We start from the raw sequence: 24847 nt of genomic DNA, 5'->3' as shown, positions 1-24847 counted from the left end.
TCAGACATTGGGGCGGACGACTTTAACTACTTCTATATATAAAAAAACTGACTGACTAACTGGCTGACTTGCTGACTGACTGATTTATCAACGTTGGTTGATAAATCAGTCAGTCCGTCCAGTAGTTTGAATTTATCAAAGTTCAAACTACTGGACGGATCGAACTGAAATTTGGCTTGCAGTTACCTATTATGACTTAGGCATCCGCTAAGAAAGGCTTTTTGAAAATTTAACTCTAAGGGGGTGAAATAGGGGTTTGAAAGGAGATCGCCCGTGAACGGGCCCTCTTTTGTGGCATCGTGTCAAAACTTAAATTAAATTTTTAAAAATGTGTTATTTTTTACGATTATGTTTTATTATGTTTTTTCACTCTATTATTGAAAATATCCACAATTACAGTTAGAATCGTAGACATGCATTTATTTTTAAGAAGTATTAATTAAATATAACCTCAATATCAGCAATATAAAAAATAAGATTTCTTTATAACCAGGGTGAATAAATAGAAATCGTTTGCAGAATATAAAGAGTTAATTATTTGTCTACAAAATAAAATTAAAACCATGGTGACATAACAATTATATTAGGGGGGGCCCAAAGCTCCTACGAAAATGGGCAATCTCCTTTGTGTAGTCCACGCGGATGAGGTCGCGGGGATGAGCTATAAAATATAACATGTAGTATTTTGATTAAAGAATACTGTAGGTACTAGAAAAATATATTCTTACTCGCTATTATTCCAAAGGAGATAAAACGATGATATTTTCTTGAAACTCACGATATACGTGGGGCCAATATTTTTATTTGAGACACAAGCTTGTTGTTTGGACAGCACTCTGCGATCCCGACTGCAAATCTTTATTTATGATCGCCACATTCAACGGACTGGAATATAATTTGACAGATCATAAGACAGTTGTCTAAATCACTACCCATATTATAAATAATATAATAATGATAATAAATGCGAAAGTGTGTTTGTTTGTTTAGTTTGGCCTGCAATCACGCCGCAACGGAGCAACGGATCGACGCGATTTTAGTACTTTATAAATATGCCATGTAGATACTTGTCGTATTGTTTAAATAACACTAGAAAAATATAATCTTACTCGATTACTAAAGGAGATAAAACGATGATATTTTCTTAAATCACACGATATACGTGGGGCCAATATTTTTATTTGAGACACAAGCTAAATTGTTTGGACAGCAGTCTGCGATCCCGACTGCAAATAAGGGTATCGCCACATTCAACGGATTGGAATATAATTGAACAGAATAGAAAGTTCATTGAAAGTATACACAACAAATTTTTAATTAAGTATCAAAAAATAATCTGCTTACTTAGAATGCGAAACTTAACACTTTTATGCAGTTTAAAAAAACTAATTGAATTTCCTAATACATTATATCCATAAAAGATAGCAATAATTTAGTCACAATATATTGTAATTCACAGCGATGTTATGCCTTTTCGTTATTCGTAGCGTAAGTGTCTGCCAGTTTGTTTTTTTTGAAAAATTAAAAAAAAAAAAAATTGGAGATCCCTGCAAAAAATGTAATAAGCTGCCCGCGCGAAGCCGGAGCGAGCAATCTTTTTGATTGTGTGATACAGAATAATATCTTAGATAATAATGTTAATTGTGATGTATCGGAATACATTTTGCTAATACCAACAATTTATTACTCGCTTAAGTAATCAATGATTACCGCTGTAATCCGTCAAATGTGTCGCCACCATTGGTCACAAAAAGGCCGAGAACATGATAAATGATATCTGGATTACGGCCGGGTCAAAGTTTGATTCCCGGGCTAAGCCCCGAATTTCTGAGACGGTATTATCCTTGGGAAAAATCTTTTTATTCATCCCTCTATGGGGTGGTTTCTTTTCTTTTGATGTTTTGTTAACTTTTGTGATGATTTCTTCCGTGTAAAAGTTTATGACATAAAGATATGAATAACTAAGTGTATGATTAGATCGTAATAATTGATTCTTGGTATAATACGTACGTCCTGTTGGTCTATTGTAATCATTTTGAAAATAATCCATACTAATATTATAAATGCGAAAGTGTGTCTGTCTGTCTGTCTACTAGCTTTTCACGGCCCAACGGTTTAACCGATTTTGATGAAAATTGGTACAGAGGTAGCTTACATCCCGGGGAAGGACATATAGGCTACTTTTTATCCCGGAAAATCAAAGAATTCCCACGGGATTTAAAAAACCTAAATCCACGCGGATGAAGTTGCAGGCATCGGCTAGTTTAATATAATAATGATCATGATTAATTTAATATCCCTAATCATATTTTAATTACGATTTTAATCATTAATACAGAGCAATTTTTTGACCAACACTAGGCATTGGTCAATTGCATGCAATGTCTTACAAGAAGTTCTTCAGTAAAACATGAGCAGTTACGATTTTATTTTTAATCATTAATCAGAGTAACTTTTGTCCAACATTGGTAGGTACTGGTACAATGTCTTACAAAAAGTTGTTCAGGAGATAAGGATTTAGTCATTAATTTTTATTTAATCATTAATCAGAGTAACTTTTGTCCAACACTGGTAGGTGCTGGTACAATGTCTTACAAAAAGTTGTTCAGGGGATAAGGATTATTCATTAATTTTTATTTAATCATTAATCAGAGTAACTTTTGTCCAACACTGGTAGGTACTGGTACAATGTCTTACAAAAAGTTGTTCAGGAGATAAGGATTTAGTCATTAATTTTTATTTTATCATTAATCAGAGTAACTTTTGTCCAACACTGGTAGGTGCTGGTACAATGTCTTACAAAAAGTTGTTCAGGAGATAAGGATTTAGTCATTAATTTTTATTTAATCATTAATCAGAGTAACTTTTGTCCAACACTGGTAGGTACTGGTACAATGTCTTACAAAAAGTTGTTCAGGAGATAAGGATTTAGTCATTAATTTTTATTTAATCATTAATCAGAGTAACTTTTGTCCAACACTGGTAGGTGCTGGTACAATGTCTTACAAAAAGTTGTTCAGGAGATAAGGATTTAGTCATTAATTTTTATTTAATCATTAATCAGAGTAACTTTTGTCCAACACTGGTAGGTGCTGGTACAATGTCTTACAAGAAGTTGTTCAGAAGATTACGATTTTAGTCATTAATTTTTAATCATTAATCAGAGTAACTTTTGTCCAACACTGGTAGGTACAATGTCTTACAAGAAGTTGTTCAGTAAAACATGAGAGCAATCAAATTGAAAGCAGAATTAATTGCTAAGATCCCAAAGTTCCCGGGAACGATTCCGCTATTAAACTTTCGACCTAACAGTAGCTGAGCTCACTTGACTTTAGTTCAGTTTTACCCTAGCGTAGAGCTACAAAGAAAAGGTTTTTTAATTTATTTTTATTTTTTATTGAACCACCAACAGAATCATTTGACTTGCAGCTCGTTTCAGCAACGCGCAGGACTGCAAATACTTTTCTTACACATGGCATAATATTGTACCTATATCAAATATTTGAAAAGTTCTTCTCGGTAGGAAAGGCATTCCGAACCAGTGGTAGATGCATCTGACGATCCAAAAATACTTGTAAAAGTTTAATTGAATAAAAATATTTTTATAAAATGGTAAACCTAGGTAAAACAACCTTCCTGGCGCAGTGGTAAGCGCTGTGGTCTTATTAGAGGGAGGTCCCGGGTTCGATTCCTGGCAGGGATTTGGAATCTTGTAATTTCTAAATTTCTGGTCTGGTCTGGTGGGAGGCCTCGGCCGTGGCTAGTTACCACCCTACCGGCAAAGCCGTGCCGCCAAGCGATTTGGCGTTCTGGTACGATGCCGTGTAGAAACCAAAGGTGTATGGGTTTAATAAAAACTGCCATACTCCTTCCAGGTTAGCCCGCTCCCACCTTAGACTGCATCGTCACTTACCATCAGGTGAGATTGCAGTCAAGGGCTAACTTGTATCTGAATAAAAAAAAAAAAACAGACTTCATACAAATCACTTTAAAAATATGTGTTAACACGCTGGAAAAATCTGAAAGGCTTCTTTCTATTCGAAGTGCTCTTGAATCTCGAGATGACTTTTAAAAGAAAAGTGTCTTAAAAGTCCGCTTAAACTGTTTTTAGTGCGGCCAAACAAATCCCCGCCACATTTTGAAGTAATTCATCTTTATAACCATCGAGATTTATGGGTGAACTTCAAAAAGTTCGAGATAAAACTTCAACTTGCATGAAATATTAAAGCCCGTAGCTTGGGGTTTGTGGGTTTTGCTACGCGACTATGTCAAAAATAATTTTTAGCCATTTTGGGAGTCTTTGGAAAGAACAACCGCTGAGTTTTTTTGCTGACCTTTCAAGAGGAAGGGTATTCTGAACCAGTGGTAGATGTATTTGACGATTCAACGGTACTTGTAAAAGTTTATTTGAACAAGAAATCTTTCTATTTATTATCGTTGTCGTCGTCATCAATCGATAGTATGGAGTACAAATTTAAATTTAAATTTGTACTCCATATTTATCGATGGATCCAAGGGATGGCTGCGGCGCCCGTAACACAGGTTTACCTAGCACGGACGCCAAAGCACTCCTTCAGGTTTTCATATCTATTGTTTCTACCTTTTTTATGTGTACTAGTTTTAAAGAGTCATTGGCCCCGATTCTCTAGTCTCTCTCTAAACTAAATTTAGAGTATCTGCATCCTTTTCTTTTTACTAATGCTAAAAAAGGAACGGAACATGACTTTCACATTTAAAGACTCTAAATTTTAGTGCACAATACAAATTTAAACAGTAGGTTCGCGAGTGCGTGCTTAAATCACGGGTTTTACCATCTAAAAATTAAATTTAGAAATGTCAAACTGCTTCTGTCCTTTTCATATTACAATAGTAAGAAGAGGGTGCGAATACTCTAAAATTAGGTTGTGCTTAGAACCGGTGCCTTTGTCGTGTACAACATTTTGAATAAATAAATATATTATAGAATAGACACCCACTGTTGGACACAGGTTCCTTAGGACTTCCACACGCCACGGTCTCGCACCGCTTGAAACCAGCGGTTCCCTGCTACTCGTTGGGTGTCGTCTATCTATTCTGATCTCCCAAATAGGAGGCGGACATCCGAACCACTAAGCTATCGCGGCTCATATTATTACTACAGCTTAGGGTAAATGGGTCAGATAACGAATAGACGCATTTAAAGCCATGAATACATTCACCCTTTCTTAATGCCCCTGAAATGGGGGACATTACCCCATTCCTCAAAGCGTTATATCACAGACAGTTTATTCTTAAAAACATTCTCTGGAAGTCGAGATTAAGTAATAAATAACGCCTCAGAAAATTTAGAGAGAAATTTGTAATGAGGTGCCAGGTTACGGGCGGTAGCGGGGCGGGCAACTTTGATGTCTTCAAAATAAATATCTGGTGGTTTGAGCTGCACGTTGATTGATTTTTAATATGAATCTGTATAACCAATCTAGGTCCTCATTCGTTAATACCTTTTCGCAAGCGCGCTCCATCTTAGGCTGCATCATCACTTGCCACCAGTCTGATTGTCATGAAATTTCTGTAAAAATTTCATATCAATGTATCGGCTACTTGTTAAGTTTTACGGACATAAACAAACGGAAGCTGAATTTTCATAAAGATATAAAGGTGGCTTAAAACAAATTTCTGAAATATTTTTATGTAAATACAGTACGCGGCAGAAAATAATGTACTTTGAAAAAAGTTAGCTATTTTGTAGAGCATTATCTCTGTCGTTGAGACCGACATAACGTTACATACGGGTATACGGGCCGTCTTAGTGCTAAAAAATTTTTACGAGACATTTCACCGCGATTAATAGCCTCATCTGGTGACAGAAGAGCTGGCTCATTTTTTGCGCAACAGGTAAGCCTGGCTGTCCAGCGCGTAAATGCAGCCAGTATTCTTGGCGATTCCACGCGGACTTGATTTGTATAGTAATTAGATAAGGCTAGCTTGAAGTTTTATTGTAATACTAGCTATTGCTCGCGACTTCGTCCGCGTGGACTATAGAAATTTCAAACCCCTATTTAACCCCCTTAGGGGTTGATTTTTTAAAAATTATTTCTTAGCGGATGCCTACGTCATAATAGCTATCTGCATGCCAAATGCCTGATCAGTCCGATCCGTCCAGTAGTTTGAGCTGTGCGTTGATAGATCAGTCAGACAGTCAGTCAGTCACCTTTTCCTTTTATATATTTAGATTTTCATTTCTGATATAAATTTAGGACAAAGTATATTATTCTTGTACCACACATGCATCCAGTGCAACGCGTTTGCGTTATATTTTATACACTGCGCTTTATTAAGCCGCGTATACACTGGTTAAGACAGTCCGGCGACTGTAGTTTATGTGATACATCCTTATTTATTATAAATGCGAGTTTTCTATTGTGCTCTTGTATAAAGGAACCTTTTGTAATAACTTGCGGACTTAACGGGAAGTGCAAGGATTTGTTAATATGAAATGTGTATATGTATGCACCTTTATTATATTTTTAACTAGCTTGATACCCGCGACTTCGTTCGCGTGGATTTAGATTTATAAAAATCCCGTGGCAACTCTTTGATTTTCCGGGATAAAAAGTAGTCAATGACACTCTCCAGGTCTTTATCTATACCCATGCAAAAAATCACGTCAATCCGTTGCACCGTTGCGACGTAATTGAAGGACAAACTTACAAACCAATAAACCAACAAACCAACAAACAAACACACTTTTGCATTTATAATAAAGGTACTGATTAAAATGATTAAGTAATTGCCATATGATAACGTGCACAAACGTCCTTACGGCGGTTACGCACTCATCCGATCCGAGTCCGTGAAAATACGTCCCTTTTTGTTTTGTACGGGAGCTTGTGACATAGTAGATAATCGCTGGTATTGTCACGGATGACGGATAGAACTCGGATGACGAAAGTGCTTAGTGCAGTGCGTAATCGCCGTTAAGGTCCCGTTTTTTCATTCGGACGAATTGTAAAAAAAAACTGGCCGGACATAGCAATGGACAGGAGTGTCGGATTATACCTTCCGGCCATTTGAACACGACCTAAGTTAAATAAAAAATACCGTAGCGATTGTTCAAAAAGCTTTATACAGAACCAACGCCCTACTTAGCATGTCGTGATTATGTTCCTTTACGTTCTTTCGCCATTTTTTATTCCAATTCTCTTACAAAATTCCGAAATTGTCGCTTTGAAATTCAAATTGAAATTTCAGTCGGTAATTGGGCTTTTGTACTATGGACACATTCGGGAAGTTTTCTCGTTAACATATCGTCCGACTAGCTTTGTATCGCGACTTTATCCGCTTGGATTTTGGTTTAGTTTATCTTCCCGAAAATAACTACCTAATAACCTAGTAGGTATACTCGGAAACGTGTGTCTGTCTATCTACCCCGGACTACAAAATTATACCTTTACAAATTCCATTTATATGGTAGCTATACCCGTTTCCTAACGATTCCTAAGGAATTTTACAATATCTTTTCTTTTGAACTTGACTGGTTTTTCACTTAAATCCCCTTGAATATTTTGGCAACATAAAAAATGTAAAAAAAAATTAAAATCGAGCAGCAAGTGTCGTTTGTTTGCGCTTAAAGTTTTCTCGTTTTTCCGATGATTTTCGCGACAAAAAATTCGCGATGTATTTTTAACGCCACCAATTTCTCATTCCGCCGATTCTCATTGGGTTGTCCGAAAAAAGTTAAAGCATTATCAATCAAGTGAGCTGAACGCCATTATATTGCCATCATTCAAATCCATTGTGGAGATGAGAGAAAAAAGATAAAACTCGTCGTGGTATCGAATTATCACTGTTTAGCAATCATACGGTCGGTCTACATCAATGGACGAGCGCTACCCATAAATAAGTTTTTTGCACCATTTTACAGTACGCGGCCGAAAGTCATGTACATCGACCTTTAGAAGGAAATAGCAGATTTGTAGAGCGTTGTCCCTGTCGTTGAGACCGACGAAACGTCACATAGTAATCAGTGACAGAGACGACGCTCTACAAAGCCGAAATGTCATTCTAAAGGCCGATGTACATTACTTTCGTCCGCGTACTGTACATTTGCCCCATAGCATATTGGCTTATCTAAATATTAAAAAAAAAAGATTCCTACGAATTGAGAACCTCCTCCTTTTTTTGAAGTCGGTTAAAAACAATAGCTGACTGACTGACCGCTCTGTCAGGAATGATGGTCTTCGCGTGGATTTAGTATTTTAAAATCCCATGGGAGCTCTTCGATTTTGCGGGGTGGAAAGTAGCGTATGCACTCTTCAGGTCTTTAACTGTACGCATGCAAAAAATCGCGTGCTCCGTTGGTCAGTTGCGGCGTTATTGAAGCATTTATAATAAGGGTACTGATGTATTGGAACCAACTGTATGTTTACTAAACAGTGCAGTTATAAATACATCGTTAGCGAATCTGGGTATTTTGGCACAGTCTCCGAAAGTCCTAAGATGTACATCGCTTATGTGATATTCTTTGGCCTTTGGGAGTAATGTTTTAAATATTATGTTTCAAGCGTTCTATCGTCGTGACCTAGACCCTTATCTCTTTTTAAATCTTTATACAATACTAGCTAATGCCCGCGACTTTGTACGCGTGGATTTAGTTTTTAAAAATCCCGTGGGAACTCTTTGAGTTTTCCGGGATAAAAAGTAGCCTATGCCATTCTCCAGGTCTTAAACTACAGATACCATATTGCGACGTGATTGAAGTACAAACCAATAAAACCAACAAACAAACACACTTCCGCATTCATATATGGGTAGTGACTAGCTTATGCCTGCGACTTCGTCCGCGTGGACTACACAAATTTCAGACCCCTATTTTGACCTTCTAAAGTTTATTTGAAACCCACCAGTTTTTTTTTTAATTCGCGAAATTTTGGAATTTTTAAATATCATAACCCATCTTTGAGTAGTCGGATAATAAATAGGTATCGGAAGCACGCAAGATGAGTGGAGCCATATTTTCTTGTTAAAATTCCCATTTCCGCGCGTCTCGAGGCGTTTTCCTAGATCCAATCTCTGGGACCCTTTATAGGAGCTGAGACTGATGGCTGCCGTCGACCTATGGCCTTACTACCAAATGTTTTATTTGAAACGTCCGAAAATATATCCATACTAATATTATAAATGCGAAAGTGTGTCTGTCTGTCTGTCTGCTAGCTTTTCACGGCCCAACAGTTTAACCGATTTTGATGAAATTTGGTACAGAGTTAGCTTACATCCCGGGGAAGGACATAGGCTACTTTTTATCCCGGAAAATTGAAGAGTTACTACGGGATATTTAAAAACCTAAATCCACGCGGACGAAGTCGCGGGCATCAGCTAGTCTAGAATAAGTACATTATGGTACAAGTGTGTAATGTTGGTGATTACCGCTGAGGCGCCATCGAGACCCGAGCCGTTAGGTGAAGGTCTTAAGATAGCCGAGGATGGTAGTCATCAATACAAACGTGTATCATACGACGTTTTTCAACACATTTGTGAAGAAAATAATACTAAATTAGATATTTTTCCATGGAGTTTTCAGGTAGTAAACTTTTCATAACGCTAAGGGCTTCACATCTTGTTATTGTAAGTTCACATCTTATATCGGGCGGTGTACCTATAACCTAAATCATTTTCTTCATAATTAGTAGGTACTTGTAGACATTTTAATTAATAAATAACTTTTTTTTTAAATTTATTATTAACATACAAGAAAGATATAATACAAGAACACAAGAAGACAAGAGAGATAATAGATAACACGCATTGTAAAAACCACAGAGGTTTGACCCTCAATGTGTAATTGTAATTTCAACAGTGAAAAATAAAGTACCCTGTAGGTTTCTTGACAGACAGACAGACAGACGGACGGACGGATAGACGGACAGACAGACATCCTATAAGGGTTCCGTCTTTCCTTTTGAGGTACGGAACCCTAAAAACTCTATAACTCATTTGTGAGTTCTTGTGAGTTTGGACGGACGGACATTGTTTACTACGGAGCCCTAATAACGCACAAACCCCAAAAAGTTTTAGGTGTTAGATATAATATGAAGTGATGGTGATATAAGCTTGAAATAAGTCGTAAGTAATTTATATTCACCCTTTTCTCATCACAGGGAAAGATACATTATCGTTCCGGTCGCTGCGCGCTTGACCCTTCGTCGTGGGAAAATTTCAAAATGGCCCATTTTATACCGACATATTTTTCTACTTCACTTACCATTATAGTTTTTCTATCTTTTTTTTTAAATTTATAAACTACCGTTGGCTGCAATCAGATCTGGTGGCAAGTGATGATGCAGCCTAAGATGAGTGCGCTTGTCTAGAAGAAGCCTATTCACTCATGTATATTTTAATTGAGTACTTTTACATATTTAATCGCGTTTGAAATCTGTACCTACATATACACTGATAAACTATCTATCTGTCTTTAAAATTAAGATTTTTACTTATTTACCCACACTAAATGATTTTCAAAAATTTCGGCAAGAGTGTACATAGGCAGTTCAGTCAGTTCTGAAAAAAAGCTATTCTCACATATTTTTATTATATGTCACAGAATCCCGCGGAAACAATACGATTCGTTTGATGACGTCTTTCAACTAGTGGGGGGTCTTCCAACGCTGCGCTTTCCGGTGCGAGGTCGTCATTCTAGCTCCTTGGGACCCCAACGTCTATCGGTTTTTCGTACTATGTGCCCTACTCATTGCTACTTAAGCTAATAGATTACTCCTCTCAGTATGAGAAGGGTATGGCCATAGTCCACCACGTTCGAATTGGCGGACTTCACACACCTTTGAGAACATTATGGAGAAAACTCGGCATGCGATTGATATTTAATTTCTTAAAACGGTCATAACTCCGAAAAGTTAGAGGTGCGTGCCCGGGATCGAACCCCCGACCTCCCGTATAGGATGGGGACTTCTTAACCACTAGGCTATCACGGATTTTTATCTTATCAAGCTAAAAGATACCTAGATTTTATTTAATCGTTAATCGCTCTCGCTTCCGCTTGTAACTTGCGCTACATGTAATTACTCACATGAACGCAACTCTTGATTGGTAAAATCATTAGACCAATTACTGTTTTGACTCCTGTCTTTAACTGTAACGTGTACAGGAAACACACCCTTATTTAGTATTAGCTAGGGTGCAAACTGGGGTGCGAATAACCACGTATCAATGTTTCATGCAATGAAAGCATTCGTAATGAGAAACATGATACGTGTTCTGTGTATTCGATGTTGAAAGAGGTTATGTTTCCGTTATTAGGGTGAAAACTAATTTTGGAAAATAATACTAAAGGTACTTTCTTATATAATCATCACGGAACATTCCGCACACCCCCTCCCCCCCCCCCGCGCTAACACAGTGCGGGCTAGCGCGGGTGACGTGCGGGTGTGCGGGGCGTCCCCCCCGTCTCATACCCCGATTGCCATCTCAACCTGTCGCGGACTATACACTATTAACTAGCTTATGCTCGCGACTTCGTCCGCGTGGACTACACAAATTTCAAACCCCTATTTCACCCCCTTAGGGGTCGAATTTTCAAAAATTCTTTATTAGCGGATGCCTACGTCATAAAAGCTATCTGCATGCCAAATTTCAGCCCGATCCGTCCAGCAGTTTGAGCTGTGCGTTGATAGATCAGTCAGTCAGTCAGTCACCTTTTCCTTTTGTATATTTAGATTAACTAGCCAGCGACGAATATTTTTATTTTATGCAAAACTTAAGCAGCACGATTAAGCAATTTCTGTATGGTGGGAGGCCGTGGCTAGTTACCATCCTACCGGCTAAGCAGTGCCGCCAAGCGATTAAGCGTTCCGGTACGATGCCGTGTAGAAATCAAAGCGTTTAATAATAACTACCATACCCCTTCCAGGTTAGCCCGCTTCCATCCTAGACTACATTGTCACTTACCACCAGGTGAGATTCCAATCAAGGGCTTACTTGTATCTGATTTTTTTTTTAAACTATTACAGAATAGCGGTACCCGTAGTACAAGATTTTACGTCTCACCAAACCAAACCAAATTCGAGAGTCGAAATACTTCCGCGTTACAGTAAACTGGATCTTAAATGACTTGTTTTAAAGCTCAAGTTTGTCTACACTTCTACAGCCAGCGCTCCAAGCGGAAACATTGCGAAATTAAAATCAGTGGCATTGAATATTTGACTTCAATTCAAGGCTGTTTAGGTCCATTTTACTGTAACGCGGAAGTATTTCGACTCTCGAATTTGGTTTCGTTTGGTGAGACGTAAAATCTTGTACTACGGGTACGGAACTTATAAAAGGAGAAAGTGTCGTGTTACGGAAAATTTATTCTTCGTTAACCCGAACTTCCGCGGCCCTTAAATATTTATAGGAAATAAAACGCAAGCGTCAGCGAATCCTCGAGTTTTTCATACTTTCAGATAGTTTCGCAACGTTGTAATAATAAAGGTGGACGCGCCTGACGATTCACGAAAATAGTTTTCAGTTTTTTTATTTTTTTTTATTGCGAGATAGCCTTGTTTGTGCTTAACGCCAATCAACTTCCCGTTGACCTAGAATCATGAAATTTGACAGGAAGGTAGGTCTTATAGTAGACATAAGGGGAAAAATCTAAAAGCCGTGAATTTGTGGTTACATCACAAGAAAAAAAATTAAAATGTGTTCATGAACATATATTGCTATTTTCAACTTTCAAAATAACATTAATATACCAAGTGGGTATCATATGAAAGTGATTTACTTGTACATTGTAAAACATATTTTTATTTATTTTTAGGCATAATGTTTTTGATTTATCGTGCAAAATGTCGATAAAATACGATTGTAATACGGAACCCTCAGTGCGTGAGTCTGACTTACACTTGGCCGGTTTTTTTATATTAAACTAGATAACCTAACCTAAATTCCGTGGGTACTGTTTAATTTTCCGGGATAAAGCAGCCTCCAGATCTTATCCTATCTCCAGAGGCTATCCGCATATGGCCAGCAGTAAGATTTGTGACACCACGCTGTTGGCCAAGTGATTGGCAGATTGCACACATCATTGAGATCAAATCAAATCAAATAACTCAGGAGACAGGATGTTTTCTTCATCGTTAAAGCAAGTGATATTTAATTGCTGAGGTCCGGAAAGTAAGAGGTCCCGAAATCGAACCCCTTACCCTCCGAATAGGCCTTTAACCAAGGAAGGAAGGAGGCCAGGAATTAACCATTTTTTCATCATCATCATCAACCGATAGACGTCCGCTGCTGGACATAGGTCTCTTGTAGGGACTTCCACAGTTCCACATGCTACGGTCTTGCACCGCCGCCATCCAGCGGCTCCCTGCGACTCGTCTGATGTCGTTCGTACACCTAGTGGGGGGTCTTCCAACACTGCGTCTTTCGGTGCGAGGTCGCCATTAGAAAAGAAAGAAAGAAAACACGTTTATTTTGCAAATTAATTAGGTATATAAAGTAAAATAAAATAAGATTATTTAAGTCAAAATTGCACACTAAAGGTGTGCTGAGCTATTTTCTATTCGCATTTCGATGTGTCAAGATCCAATGTGCTACCATTGGACTACGTAGGTTCAGGCCCACCACTCGGAGGATGCTGTTATCAGAGCTACGCAATCTTTCCCAAAAGGAAGATATACGCGCCCTAATAACAGCAAAGAAATCGGGCATTATTAACCATTATTAACCATACTGTGCTACACATCACATCTTAAATCTAAGAGTTGGTTATTCCGGCGCTTCTTCCACCTGAAACCAAGCAAAAGAAGCGCCGGAACAAACTGTCATGTGTGGCACAATCCGAAAAAGGGTCCCAGCTCAGCATTATGCTGTATGCCTTGATGCATAAGATTATTAAGAACATACAGCGCTGATTTTCAGCTGGTCATTAGAGGACCTTGGAACCATTTTTTAGTTTTATTAAAACAATTCGGCATGTCGTCTACCAGACAATAGTTAGGGGACCTACGTCCTAGACCCATTTGGACCAGCTAAGAGTTTTTGAGCTATAATATTTTCTCCGTTAACTAAAGTAATTAAGATTTCACAAGCCCGCCGCGGATAAATCAAAGTTTTCTCGCAGTCGGCGGATCGTTTTTCAGTTTAGTTATCTTTGTCGCTCAGGCGGTTTCTTTTGTTCGTTAGTTTTAACATTTAACTTGCCATTTTAACTTCTGCTTTTAAAGTAGCCTCAATAGCTCAACGGTTAAGGAGCGGACTGAATTTCGAAAGGTTGCCGGTTCAAACCCCGCCCTTGCACTATTGTCGTACCTAGGGATGTCGGAAGGGCAAAAAAATATCGTTATAATATATCGAAATCGATATTTAAAAAAATATCGATATATCGAACAAATAATATCGATATATCGATGTATCGATATTTTTTCGACAAGCGTAGTCGTACCTACTCCTAGCAAACTTTACGTTTAGTTAATTAACTAATTCATTCATTCAAAGTTATAATTAACATGGCTGATATTCTTGATAGCTGTTGTTGAGCCCTTCTCATTCAAAAGAGAGATTCGTACTCAGTAGTGGACCGGGCGGCGGTTCGGTTAAGCAGCGTTCAGGAAGCTTCGAGATGAAATTCCTCAGTGTTTGAAGACCAATGTCTTTGAACAGTATATATAAAAATAAAAATAAGCCTACCTCTAATTTTTTTTTTGATATATTTTGTATATATTACATATTTTTTTTTTTCTTTTTTTTTTCTTTTTACTTTTTTTCTTTTTTCCCATTTTGAACTTTGAACAGTACATGATGATAATATATCTGTACTTAATTCACCCGTCTCTTGTTACAGAACCAGCGGTAGGATGTCAGAGAACGTGTTGTCCTTTAAAGCGGACGCTTCGGACAATAAGGCCCGGTACACATGCGAAGCGAAGAACATCATGATCAGCAATACACTGAAGGCAGAGATTGACCTTACTGTGCTTTGTGAGTATTTATTAATTTCTTAAACTTATGGAAAAGCGATGTCCCTTAAAAAGGACGCTTAAATAAAAATGGCCGACACATGTTTTTATTATCTTACCATACTTAATTTATTACCTACTAGCTGATGCCCGCGACTTCGTACGCGTGGATTTAGGTTTTTAAAAATCCCGTGGAAACTCATCAATTTTCCGGGATGAAAAGTAGCCTATGTCCTTTCCCGGGATATTAGCTAACTCTATACCAAATTTCATCAAAATCGGTTGAACGGTTGGGCCGTGAAAAGCTAGCAAACAGACAGACAGACAGACACACTTTCGCATTTATACTATTAGTATGGATCAGATTTTTGAGAACGATAAGAACAGATACACAATGTGAAGAACATTACTACACTGAAAGGTAAAATAGATCTTTGCTTCTTTGTATTTGAATTATTTCCTAGTACTTTTTCAAAAGTTTTGTCCTTTAAAAAGGACGCATCGGACAATGAGGCTATATAGAGGTACTCATATTAAACGAAATTGACCTCTAGGTCAATATAGCCTTAAAATCTGAAAGTTCCCATGGGATTTTGAAAATACCTAAATCTATGCGAATGAAGTCGCGGTAATTATCTAATTTTAAATATTTTAGCATGAAGCTTTACTATCAGTATTTCCGATATTAAACCACATTATACCGTACCGTATTAATATTAAATTTACGCTAGACGGAATACTGATCCGCCATTTTAACTTTGGATGACCCTTCAAAGGGTAGGGTTTGCGAGCTAAAACGGAATGTACACACAATTTCACAGCCCTTCCGCAAATTCAAAAATCCTTTGCCGGTACTGACAAACAAGACTGTCAAAGAGTAAAGATAGTGTAGAACAATTTATAGGATATCGCGATATTTTTAATCCATGCTAATATTATAAATGCGAAAGTGTGTCTGTCTTTCTGTCTGTCTGTCTACTAGCTTTTCACGGCCCATCCGTTTCACCGATTTTAACATTAGCTACAGAGTTGGCTTACATCCCAGGGACGGACATAGAGTATTTTTAACCGACTTCTATCCCCTAAAATCGAATAGTTCCTACGAACCTGAATCCCACAAACGAAAACGTGGTTGTCAAGTTTTAAATATTTTAGCATATAGCTTGGCTACCAGAATTCGTACTCCACAAGCATTTCTGATATTGAACCACATTATACCGTACCTACCGTATTAATATTAAATTTACGCTAGACGGAATACTGATCCGCCATTTTAACTTTGGATGACCCTTCAAAGGGTAGGGTTTGCGAGCTAAAACGGAATGTACACACAATTTCACAGCCCTTCCGCAAATTCAAAAATCCTTTGCCGGTACTGACAAACAAGACTGTCAAAGAGTAAAGATAGTGTAGAACAATTTATAGGATATCGCGATATTGCGATGTGATCTTATCTGACAGCCGCACTCAGAGTCGCTAATCGTTACTTAAGATGGAGTTAAAACGAGACAGATTTATGTGAGAGATATAGCTCTGTCTCGTTTTAACTAAACTTAAGTAACGATTAAGCGACTCTGAGTGCGGTTGTGAGTCATATCCCTGTAAGGACATAGGCTTTTTTCTATCCCATAAAATCAAAGAGTTCACTAAAATCATAAGTACTTAACAGGTTTCTATAACAGACTGCAAAACTTGAACTTTACAGGTCTTACAGTTTATTTTTTAAATCACTGTGACACAGACAGACGGATACTATACTTATTGTTTTTTGTATTTTTAATGGTTCCTTATTTTAATACGGAACCCTAAATAAGGAGAAAAACTGTAATCTCTGCGTATAGCTTGTCCCAAGCGACAACCTTTGCTTTCTTATTGTTTACTAAAGAAAACTCCCGAGTCCCATAGGTAAACAGGAGGGAAACGCCTGATTCAGAAGTACGATTCCGATCGTTGATATGTAACCCTAGATATACCGACTAGCTTAGAGTCAGTCAGCGGGCGATGGAGAGAGCTATGACTGGAGTTTCTCTACGTGACCAAATAAGAAACCAGGAGATCCGTAGGAGAACTTGAGTAACCGACATAGCTCAACGGGTTGCGAAGCTGAAGTGGCAATGGACATGGACACGGACAGGGCACATAATTCGAGAAATGCAGGATTGTATACCTAATTTAGTACAAAGATAGTTGCATCCCAGGAAAAGGAAGGCATAGGCTACTTCTTATCACGGAAGATCAAGGAGTTTGTAATCGATAAACTCTACAATTACTGCACCGATTTTAATAATTATTTCACCATTAGATAGCTACTTTATCCACAAATAGCATACTGAATTAGAAACAAGAGACATACCTAATTTCACCCGAGCAAAGCCGGTCAGATCAGGCTTTAAATTAACTCACTCGGACGAAGTCATGTATAAAAGCTTTTAAATATACAATAAAAAATGGCCTTCATTTTTAAAAAGAAAGATTTTCAACTAACTGTGTAACCTTTGACTCTTTATAAACCATATCAGTGGTTCAGGAATACTTTTCTCAACGATTTCGTCCCCAAAAGAGGTCAAAGGAATCCTCGATACTTTTGTGAGGCCAGCTCGATTAGAACTCGAGGAATTGAGTTGACTTCAATCGTTCTTGTTGCGAAGTAAATTAACCTGATTTTGACCATTATTAAACCATAGAATCCTTTTAATAATAGAGATGAATCATTTCTCTGATAGCATGATATGAAAAATCAAGTGACATATGTAACACTAGCTAAAAGATCCTAAAAAAGCTTCCTAAAAAATTGAGATTCAGGCGTACAGGCTCTTAAAAGTACCCTATTGAAAATCATTAATTAATTTCGCGCGCGCATGGTCATTGACCCGAGCTAAGACGCTGAAGAATATGCGAGCGAGACCACTCTCATCGCTTCGCGTTAGAAAGAGAAAAACTGCTAGTTTAATTAATGTAGCAAACGATTGTAAGTGCGAAAATTGATAAATTACTTTCTGTGAAATCACTAAAGAAAAAAAAATTAATTCCCCAAATGAAAGCGATTCAAATGTACTTTTAAAAGATTATTTGAATAAAAACCTATTCTATTATAAATACTATGCAGAGATAGATAAATTAAAGTGAAATGAATAAAGCTGTGATAACCTCGTGGTTAGGACGTCCGCCTCCTAAACGGAGGTCGGGGTTTCGATCCCGGGCACGCACCTCAAAACGATTAAATATATCACTTGCTTTAACGGTGAAGGAAAACATCGTCAGGAAACCTGCATGCCTGAGAATTCTCCATAATGTTTCGAAAGGTGTGTGAAGTCAGCCAATCCGCACTACCACCAGCGTGGTAGTCTATGACCAAACCCTTCTCACTCTGAGAGGAGAATGGCGGGGTGATTACGTAAAACGTTGCAGTAGCGACAGCAACGCGACAGCTGTAGCAATGCGAGAGCTCATTTGCTGTCTCTCTTTTTATTTTGCTTTGTGGCTATTGCTGGCTCTCTCTAGCCGCTGTTACGTGTGACGTTTGACAGCAATGATCGAGAGATTTACGTCTGTCGCAAGCCTGTCGCCTGTCGCGAGAAACGTAATCACCCCGCCGCCGTGCTCTGTAGTGAATAAAATTATGTGAAAAAAATATGATAATCAAAAAAGGCTAAGAAAATAAGAATCCCCCGAAAATTTTAACATAATTAAAACAAAAGCTTCATGAAAATTACATGAAAATGTTCCAGCTACGTGAAAGAACGATATAATTTCGTAATAATTATACTTTGACATTATTATTGGATTTCGAAATGCTTGGAAATAATAAGCCATTTTTCTGTAAAAGTACTCTTTGATAAAGATTTGAAACTCGGAAGGAATTTGCTCGAAATAAATTACTTTCTGTAATTTGCAATTTGTGACGTAATATTTTGTCAATTTACGTAAAGTCACATCTTATCATGGATGTAGAAAGCAATAATTTGATTATCATCTTCCATAATATAAAAAGACTCATCCTAACTGACTGACTGGTCTGTCAACGCCCAGTCTAAAACGCTGGGGTAAAAACTTGAAATTTTGACAGTAGGTTCCTCTTATAAGTTAAGCACTCACTAAGAAACGATTTTTGGAAATTTTACGAATAAGGAAATCAAATAGGGGATACAAGTTTGTATTACAGTCCGTCATTCCCCATCTTATAGTCATGAAATTTTATTGGTATTTTGGACTTTCGGTCACAAAAGAACTTACGTATTTCAGGATTTTTGGGAATTCCACCTTGGGTGTGTCAGCTAGTTGGTATTTTATGATTAAATGGGTTCATAGTTTTGTTGAAATCCCGAAGGATCCATTACTGTAAAACCTCATGCAAAAAATCGCGTCAGTCCGTTGCTCTGTCGTGACGTGATTGAAGGACAAACCGACAAATCAACAAACAAACAATGCATTTATAATATTACTAGCTGATGCCCGCGACTTCGTCCGCGTGGATTTAGATTTTTAAAATCCCGTGGAATCACTTTGATTTTCCGGGATAAAAAGTAGTCTATGTCACTCTCCAGGTCTTTAAGCTACACCCATGCAAAATCTCGTCGATTTGTTGCTCCGTGATTGAAGGACAAACCAACAAACAAACACGCAGCTTTCACATTTGTGATAATACTAGCGACCCGCCCCGGCTTCGCATGGGTGCAATGTAGATACTAATGTGGTGTCAGTGAGGAGTCTGATTCGAGATTCGAGATTTCTTCCGATATGTTGTACAAATATCGTCATATTTCAACAAATTAACACAAACCAATATTCAACTATATTTTTAACCCTTCCTCTTGAATCACTCTATCTATTGGTGAAAACCGCATTAAAATCCGTTGCGCAGTTTAAAAGATCTACGCGTTTTAACATACAGACAGCGGGAAGTGACTTTATTTTATACTATGTAGAGATGGTTAGTGTTTTTATAAATTCAATGCATGAGGCATAGTTTCTTCAAAACTTGAACTCAGAAAGCGTATAAAGTACGAGATCCAGCCAAAGCTTGAATAATGCTATAATATCCAGAAGTTTGTAAACTAAAAGTTCCGAACACCTGACTTTAAAACCGTTCACAGACAATTTTTCAGACGACAATAAATTTTGTATACCGAAGTTATGTAAGTTGTTCCTTCCCAAACACAATTGGCCAGGGGTGCCAAATCAGGGATTCAAGTATACAATCATCGATATAAATGACAAGATATGATCAAGGGAACAATAATTTGCACGGTTTTGGAACCAAATAAATCAGCGCCACCTCGTAGATACTAATGAACGACCCGTTTGAAATCCAGACGTCACTGAGGTTGCATTGGTGCTAAATAAACATTTTAGGACCAATGAGTCGGTCTTGTCATTTATATCGATGCGAAAAAGCCAGAAAATTTTAGGCAGCTTATCTTAAATCTTTTAAAGACTAACACTAGTAGATAGTGGACTATAAAAACACTATCTTGGAGCACTTAGTTGATTAAAGGTTAGTGAATAGGCTGCGCACAGCTCAGCGAGTGCGGAAGCCCATTTCGTCCTGTCAATCAAAGTTTTTTTGGTTTAGAGTGCTTTTCAGCCCGATATGAAAACGGATCCAAATCTGTTCCCGAAAATCCTCTAACGGTTTGGAGTTGTATTGATTCAGAATATTAACTAGGATGCTGTCAGAAATATAAATAAAAACCTGCACCACACAGAACGATCAGATTGCGCTAAAATTTTGTACAGTTGTTGTTGGGACTTGCGGGAAACTTCTTCTGGTATAAATATGTATATCTAGGATCTGGGGGCCCACCGCATCCAAGATATATCCATCGAAAAATCTATTATCCTGTCATCATATAATTCATGGAAAGGGGTCACGACTCTCAGCAATGAGGAATACGATGCAGAGAGAGAGAGAGAGAGAGAGAGAGATAGCTGCGGCATCCCTGTTTCAAGCCATTGTCACTTTAGGTGAAAACTTTCAAAAGAGTGCTTTCTTAAGCAAAATACTCGTCCATATATCTACGAGTTGCAAAGTTTGGACATGTGTGAAAAATAGGCGCTTGGGATTCGTTTTTGGGCTTAGTACAAGTTTACAAAATTCGACAACGTTGGCCGATTTCGAGTGTCACACAAAGTGAAAACAAATAAATAGTAATATTTTTTATTCAATTAAACTTTTAAAACTATTTTTGAATCGTCAGATGCATCTACCACTGGTTCGGAATGCCTTTCCGGAGTTTGAATGAAATGGATCTAAGCTGCATTTCAAAGAATGGCCGAAAAATAAATAAAGTTTGATTTTTATTTTTAGTCTCGATGCTAGAAATCGATCAACGATGTCGACACGTGCAAACTCGTACTAAGGCTTCAAAATCCGCGTTCCGGCACGCTCCAGTCGAATCGAATAACCCATTTAGGGGGATTCCCTTTACACACATTGCGAGCTTACGGGATCGAATTTAACTGGATATATGACTAGGGAATTTGACGACCTCCCTGGCGCAGTGGTGAGCGCTGTGGTCTTATTAGTGGGAGGTCCCGGGTTCGATTCCTGGCAGGGGTTTGTAATTTTATAATTTCTAAATTTCTGGTCTGGTTTGGTGGGAGGCTTCGGCCGTGGCTAGTTACCATCCTACCGGCAAAGCCGTGCCGCCAAGCAATTTAGCGTTCCGGTACGATCCCGTGTAGAAACCAAAGGGGTATGGGTTTAATAAAAACTGCCATATCCCTTCCAGGTTAGCCCGCTATCATCTTAGACTGCATCATCACTTACCATCAGGTGAGATTGCAGACAAGGGCTAAAAAAAGACTAGCCGCGCGTATGTTTTTACTGATGACGAAATTTAAATAAAGTTAGATTTTGGATTTGCGCTGACAAACTGGAGAACTAAACTTTATCATTAAGTTTTCTGGGCGCCATAAGCACGACTGAATATACATGTCTGACGCGTGGCTTTACTCACGTGTTAGTCGAAATCAGCCCAACTAGTGTCGAATCCATCCGGGGTTCTTTTTCACAAGGACTCAGTTCGCGCACGCGTCGCGGTTGAGACTGCGCGCCGCGCGCGTCTCACGATTGATGCCATTGTCTTAAGGTTTGTACGCACCTGAGCGGCGCGGCCCGTCGCTTCAGCGAGCTGCACGTCGCGGCACAGAGCGTCAAAATATCATTTCTATCATTTTGTATGGCGCATATCGCACTAGAGCGGCGCTGCACAGCGCTTCACCGCGCGTTGCCGCGCGGCACGGCTGGAGAGAATATTTTGAAGCGCAGCGAAGCGACGCGCAGTGCAGTGACGCTAGCGCGACATACCCAGCGGCGCGGCGCGGCGCTTCAGTATGCGTACGTCGCTCGAATAAGATACACGATATTATATTTTGAATATTTTTGAATATTAAAAAATATTCAAAATTCTTTGATCTTTTATCGTTTTGTATTTTATGTCTTTTTTCTTGTACCTTTATTTGTATTTAAATTTATTATTAATCATCTAGTTAGTGTAAGTGGCACTGCCGTTCTAATCTAAATATATAAAAGGAAAAGGTGACTGACTGACTGACTGACTGACTGACTGACTGATCTATCAACGCACAGCTCAAACTACTGGACGGATCGGGCTGAAATTTGGCATGCAGATAGCTATTATGACGTAGGCATCCGCTAAGAAATGATTTTTGAAAATTCAACCCCCAAGGGGGTGAAATAGGGGTTTGAAATTTGTGTAGTCCACGCGGACAAAGTCGCGGGCATAAGCTAGTTAGATATAAAAAAAAAAAAAAAAAAAAAACACGCGCATCTTGTTAGGTATTTAAAGTACAGGCAAGAATCGGCAAGATAGACCTCAAAATAAATAACGTAGGTTTAATTTTTGGCACATGACGTGTTCCTCATGCTCTTAGAAGTATATCCTCAAAAGCGGTTTGCACGCTGAGGTGCTCTTGCAACGGTTGAAATGCTTTTGGACGCTAAGACAAGGGCATCAGCCGTGGGACAGGACACTATTAGTTCCGCTGGCATTGATTACGGTGGCCCGTCCAGCGATGAAGATCAGCAAGAACTGTTTGGAGACGATCGGGACGGATAGCTTAAACGCTAAAATACGACTGAATAACTGAGAAGGACACAAAAGCGGTGATAGCCCAGTGGTCAAGACGTCGGCCTCCTGTTCGTGAGGTCGGGGGTTCGAGCCCGAGCCGACCCCTAACTTTTGGAGCTATGTGCGTTATAAGTAATTAAATATTACTTGATGTACCGGTGAACGTCATGAGGAGTTCTCAATGGTGTGTGAAATCTGCCGATCCGCACTTGACCAGCGTGGAGGACTTGGCCTAAATCCTTCTTATTCTGAAAGTCCTCAGTAGTGGGCTGACAATGGGTTCATCATGATGATGGTAAAATTAAAATTACTAATTTTTAATTTTTTTTTACTTATGCAGCTTTTCATATAATACTTTTCTATACGAATCGAGTTTTAAAACCACAATTGGCAAGCATTAGTACAAAGTAACTATTCTTATCCTAAAGTTATTTCCAAAGAATTCATTGAAAAGTTCAACCCAATCGATTTTTGTTGAATGGAACGTTATAAAAATCTAGAAAAGACTTTTCAGCGATGGCAAATTGATTAAGCGAGAGTTAGATTTCTTAATTTGAGGGTTCCGTATTCGTTTTTAACTTTGAATTGGGTCGAAAGTAGAAGAGAACTCTGTAACTTCGTGAAGTTTATTTGTATGAAGTTTCTTTGGAGCTCTCTTTACGTTGAATTATACCTACATATAAGATAAAATAGAATATATTCTTACTTTTACAAGTGCTTTTGAATCGTCAAAATAATTCTCAAAATTAGAGGTATGAAAAGTTAGAGGTGAGACGTCTTAACCACTAGGCTATCACTGCTTCACACACACACACACACACACACACACACTCACTCACACACTCACTCACTCACTCACTCACTCACTCACTCACTCACCCACTCAAACCACACAACCTCAATATAACATCCCCCCGTACTTGGTTGTACCTTTTCAACGATTGCTTTGTGTTTCGTTTGATTTACAATTTTGTAATGTTCTCCAAGATCGTTCAGTTGGTTTATTCCGAGAATAATTTCTCTCAGTTTATGAATTTTCTATTATCCTTTCTCTTAAATGAAAATTTTTCTCAGAAGTGATCTCAAGATTAAAAAGGGGATGGGGGAAACGTTTGAGGGAATACTGCCACTTAAATCTGTAATGCTTTTGTGATATTACATTACGTATACTCGTATTTTATTTAAAAGGAACGCTTAGAGCAAATAACTTAGTAACATGAAGTGATAAATAAGTACAGGAGAAAAGTATAGCTAATTACAAGTTTTCTCTATAAGACTGATTGACATATCAACGTGTCTACAACTCAAACTGCCCTTATATAGTTCTGGACATATCTGCTGGGCATACATATACATTCTTAGTGGGTACCTATGTACTTTATCTGGTGTACTAGCGCTTTTGACTGGTGGGAAGGGAGGTGGCTAGTTACCACCTTACCGGTAAAGTGATTTAGCGTTCCGGTACGATCCCGTGTAGAAACCAAAGGGGTATGGGTTTAATAAAAACTGCCATACCCCTTCCAGGTTAGCCCGCTATCAACTTAGACTGCATCATCACTCACCACCAGGTGAGATCACAGTCAAGGGCTAACTTGCAATTTTTTTTTTATTTGCTCACCAAGAAAGGATTTTTCAAACGAGATTTATAAAACCTAAATCCATGTGGATGAATTCGTGGTTACAAAATCGGGAAGGGCATTTCGAACCAGTTGCAGTGGTAGATTTAATTTAGGTTTAAAGACTTTATTTTCTCAAAAAAGAACAAAAGTTCACTTACATGAGAACAATTTTAAACATAAATATCGAAGAAAACATTATTTAAGA

The 24847-nt window shown here is 38.3% G+C and overlaps 1 protein-coding gene across 1 annotated transcript in view; it reads left to right on the top strand.

Moving 5' to 3' along the window:
* sns (sticks and stones) overlaps window positions 1–24847 on the top strand; it is a 345229-nt gene that overhangs the window by 264865 nt on the left and 55517 nt on the right. Inside the window, exon 9 of the mRNA XM_069507275.1 lies at window positions 14816–14952. Within this exon, the coding sequence (XP_069363376.1) occupies window positions 14816–14952 (137 nt within the window). The remainder of the gene's footprint in view (window positions 1–14815; window positions 14953–24847) is intronic.

The sequence above is a fragment of the Maniola hyperantus genome, chromosome 25 (genome assembly GCF_902806685.2).
Source record: "Maniola hyperantus chromosome 25, iAphHyp1.2, whole genome shotgun sequence".
Classification (NCBI taxonomy): Eukaryota; Metazoa; Arthropoda; class Insecta; order Lepidoptera; family Nymphalidae; genus Maniola; species Maniola hyperantus.
Note: the sequence above shows the minus strand (reverse complement) of the source record. Positions and strands in the feature narration are given on the sequence as shown.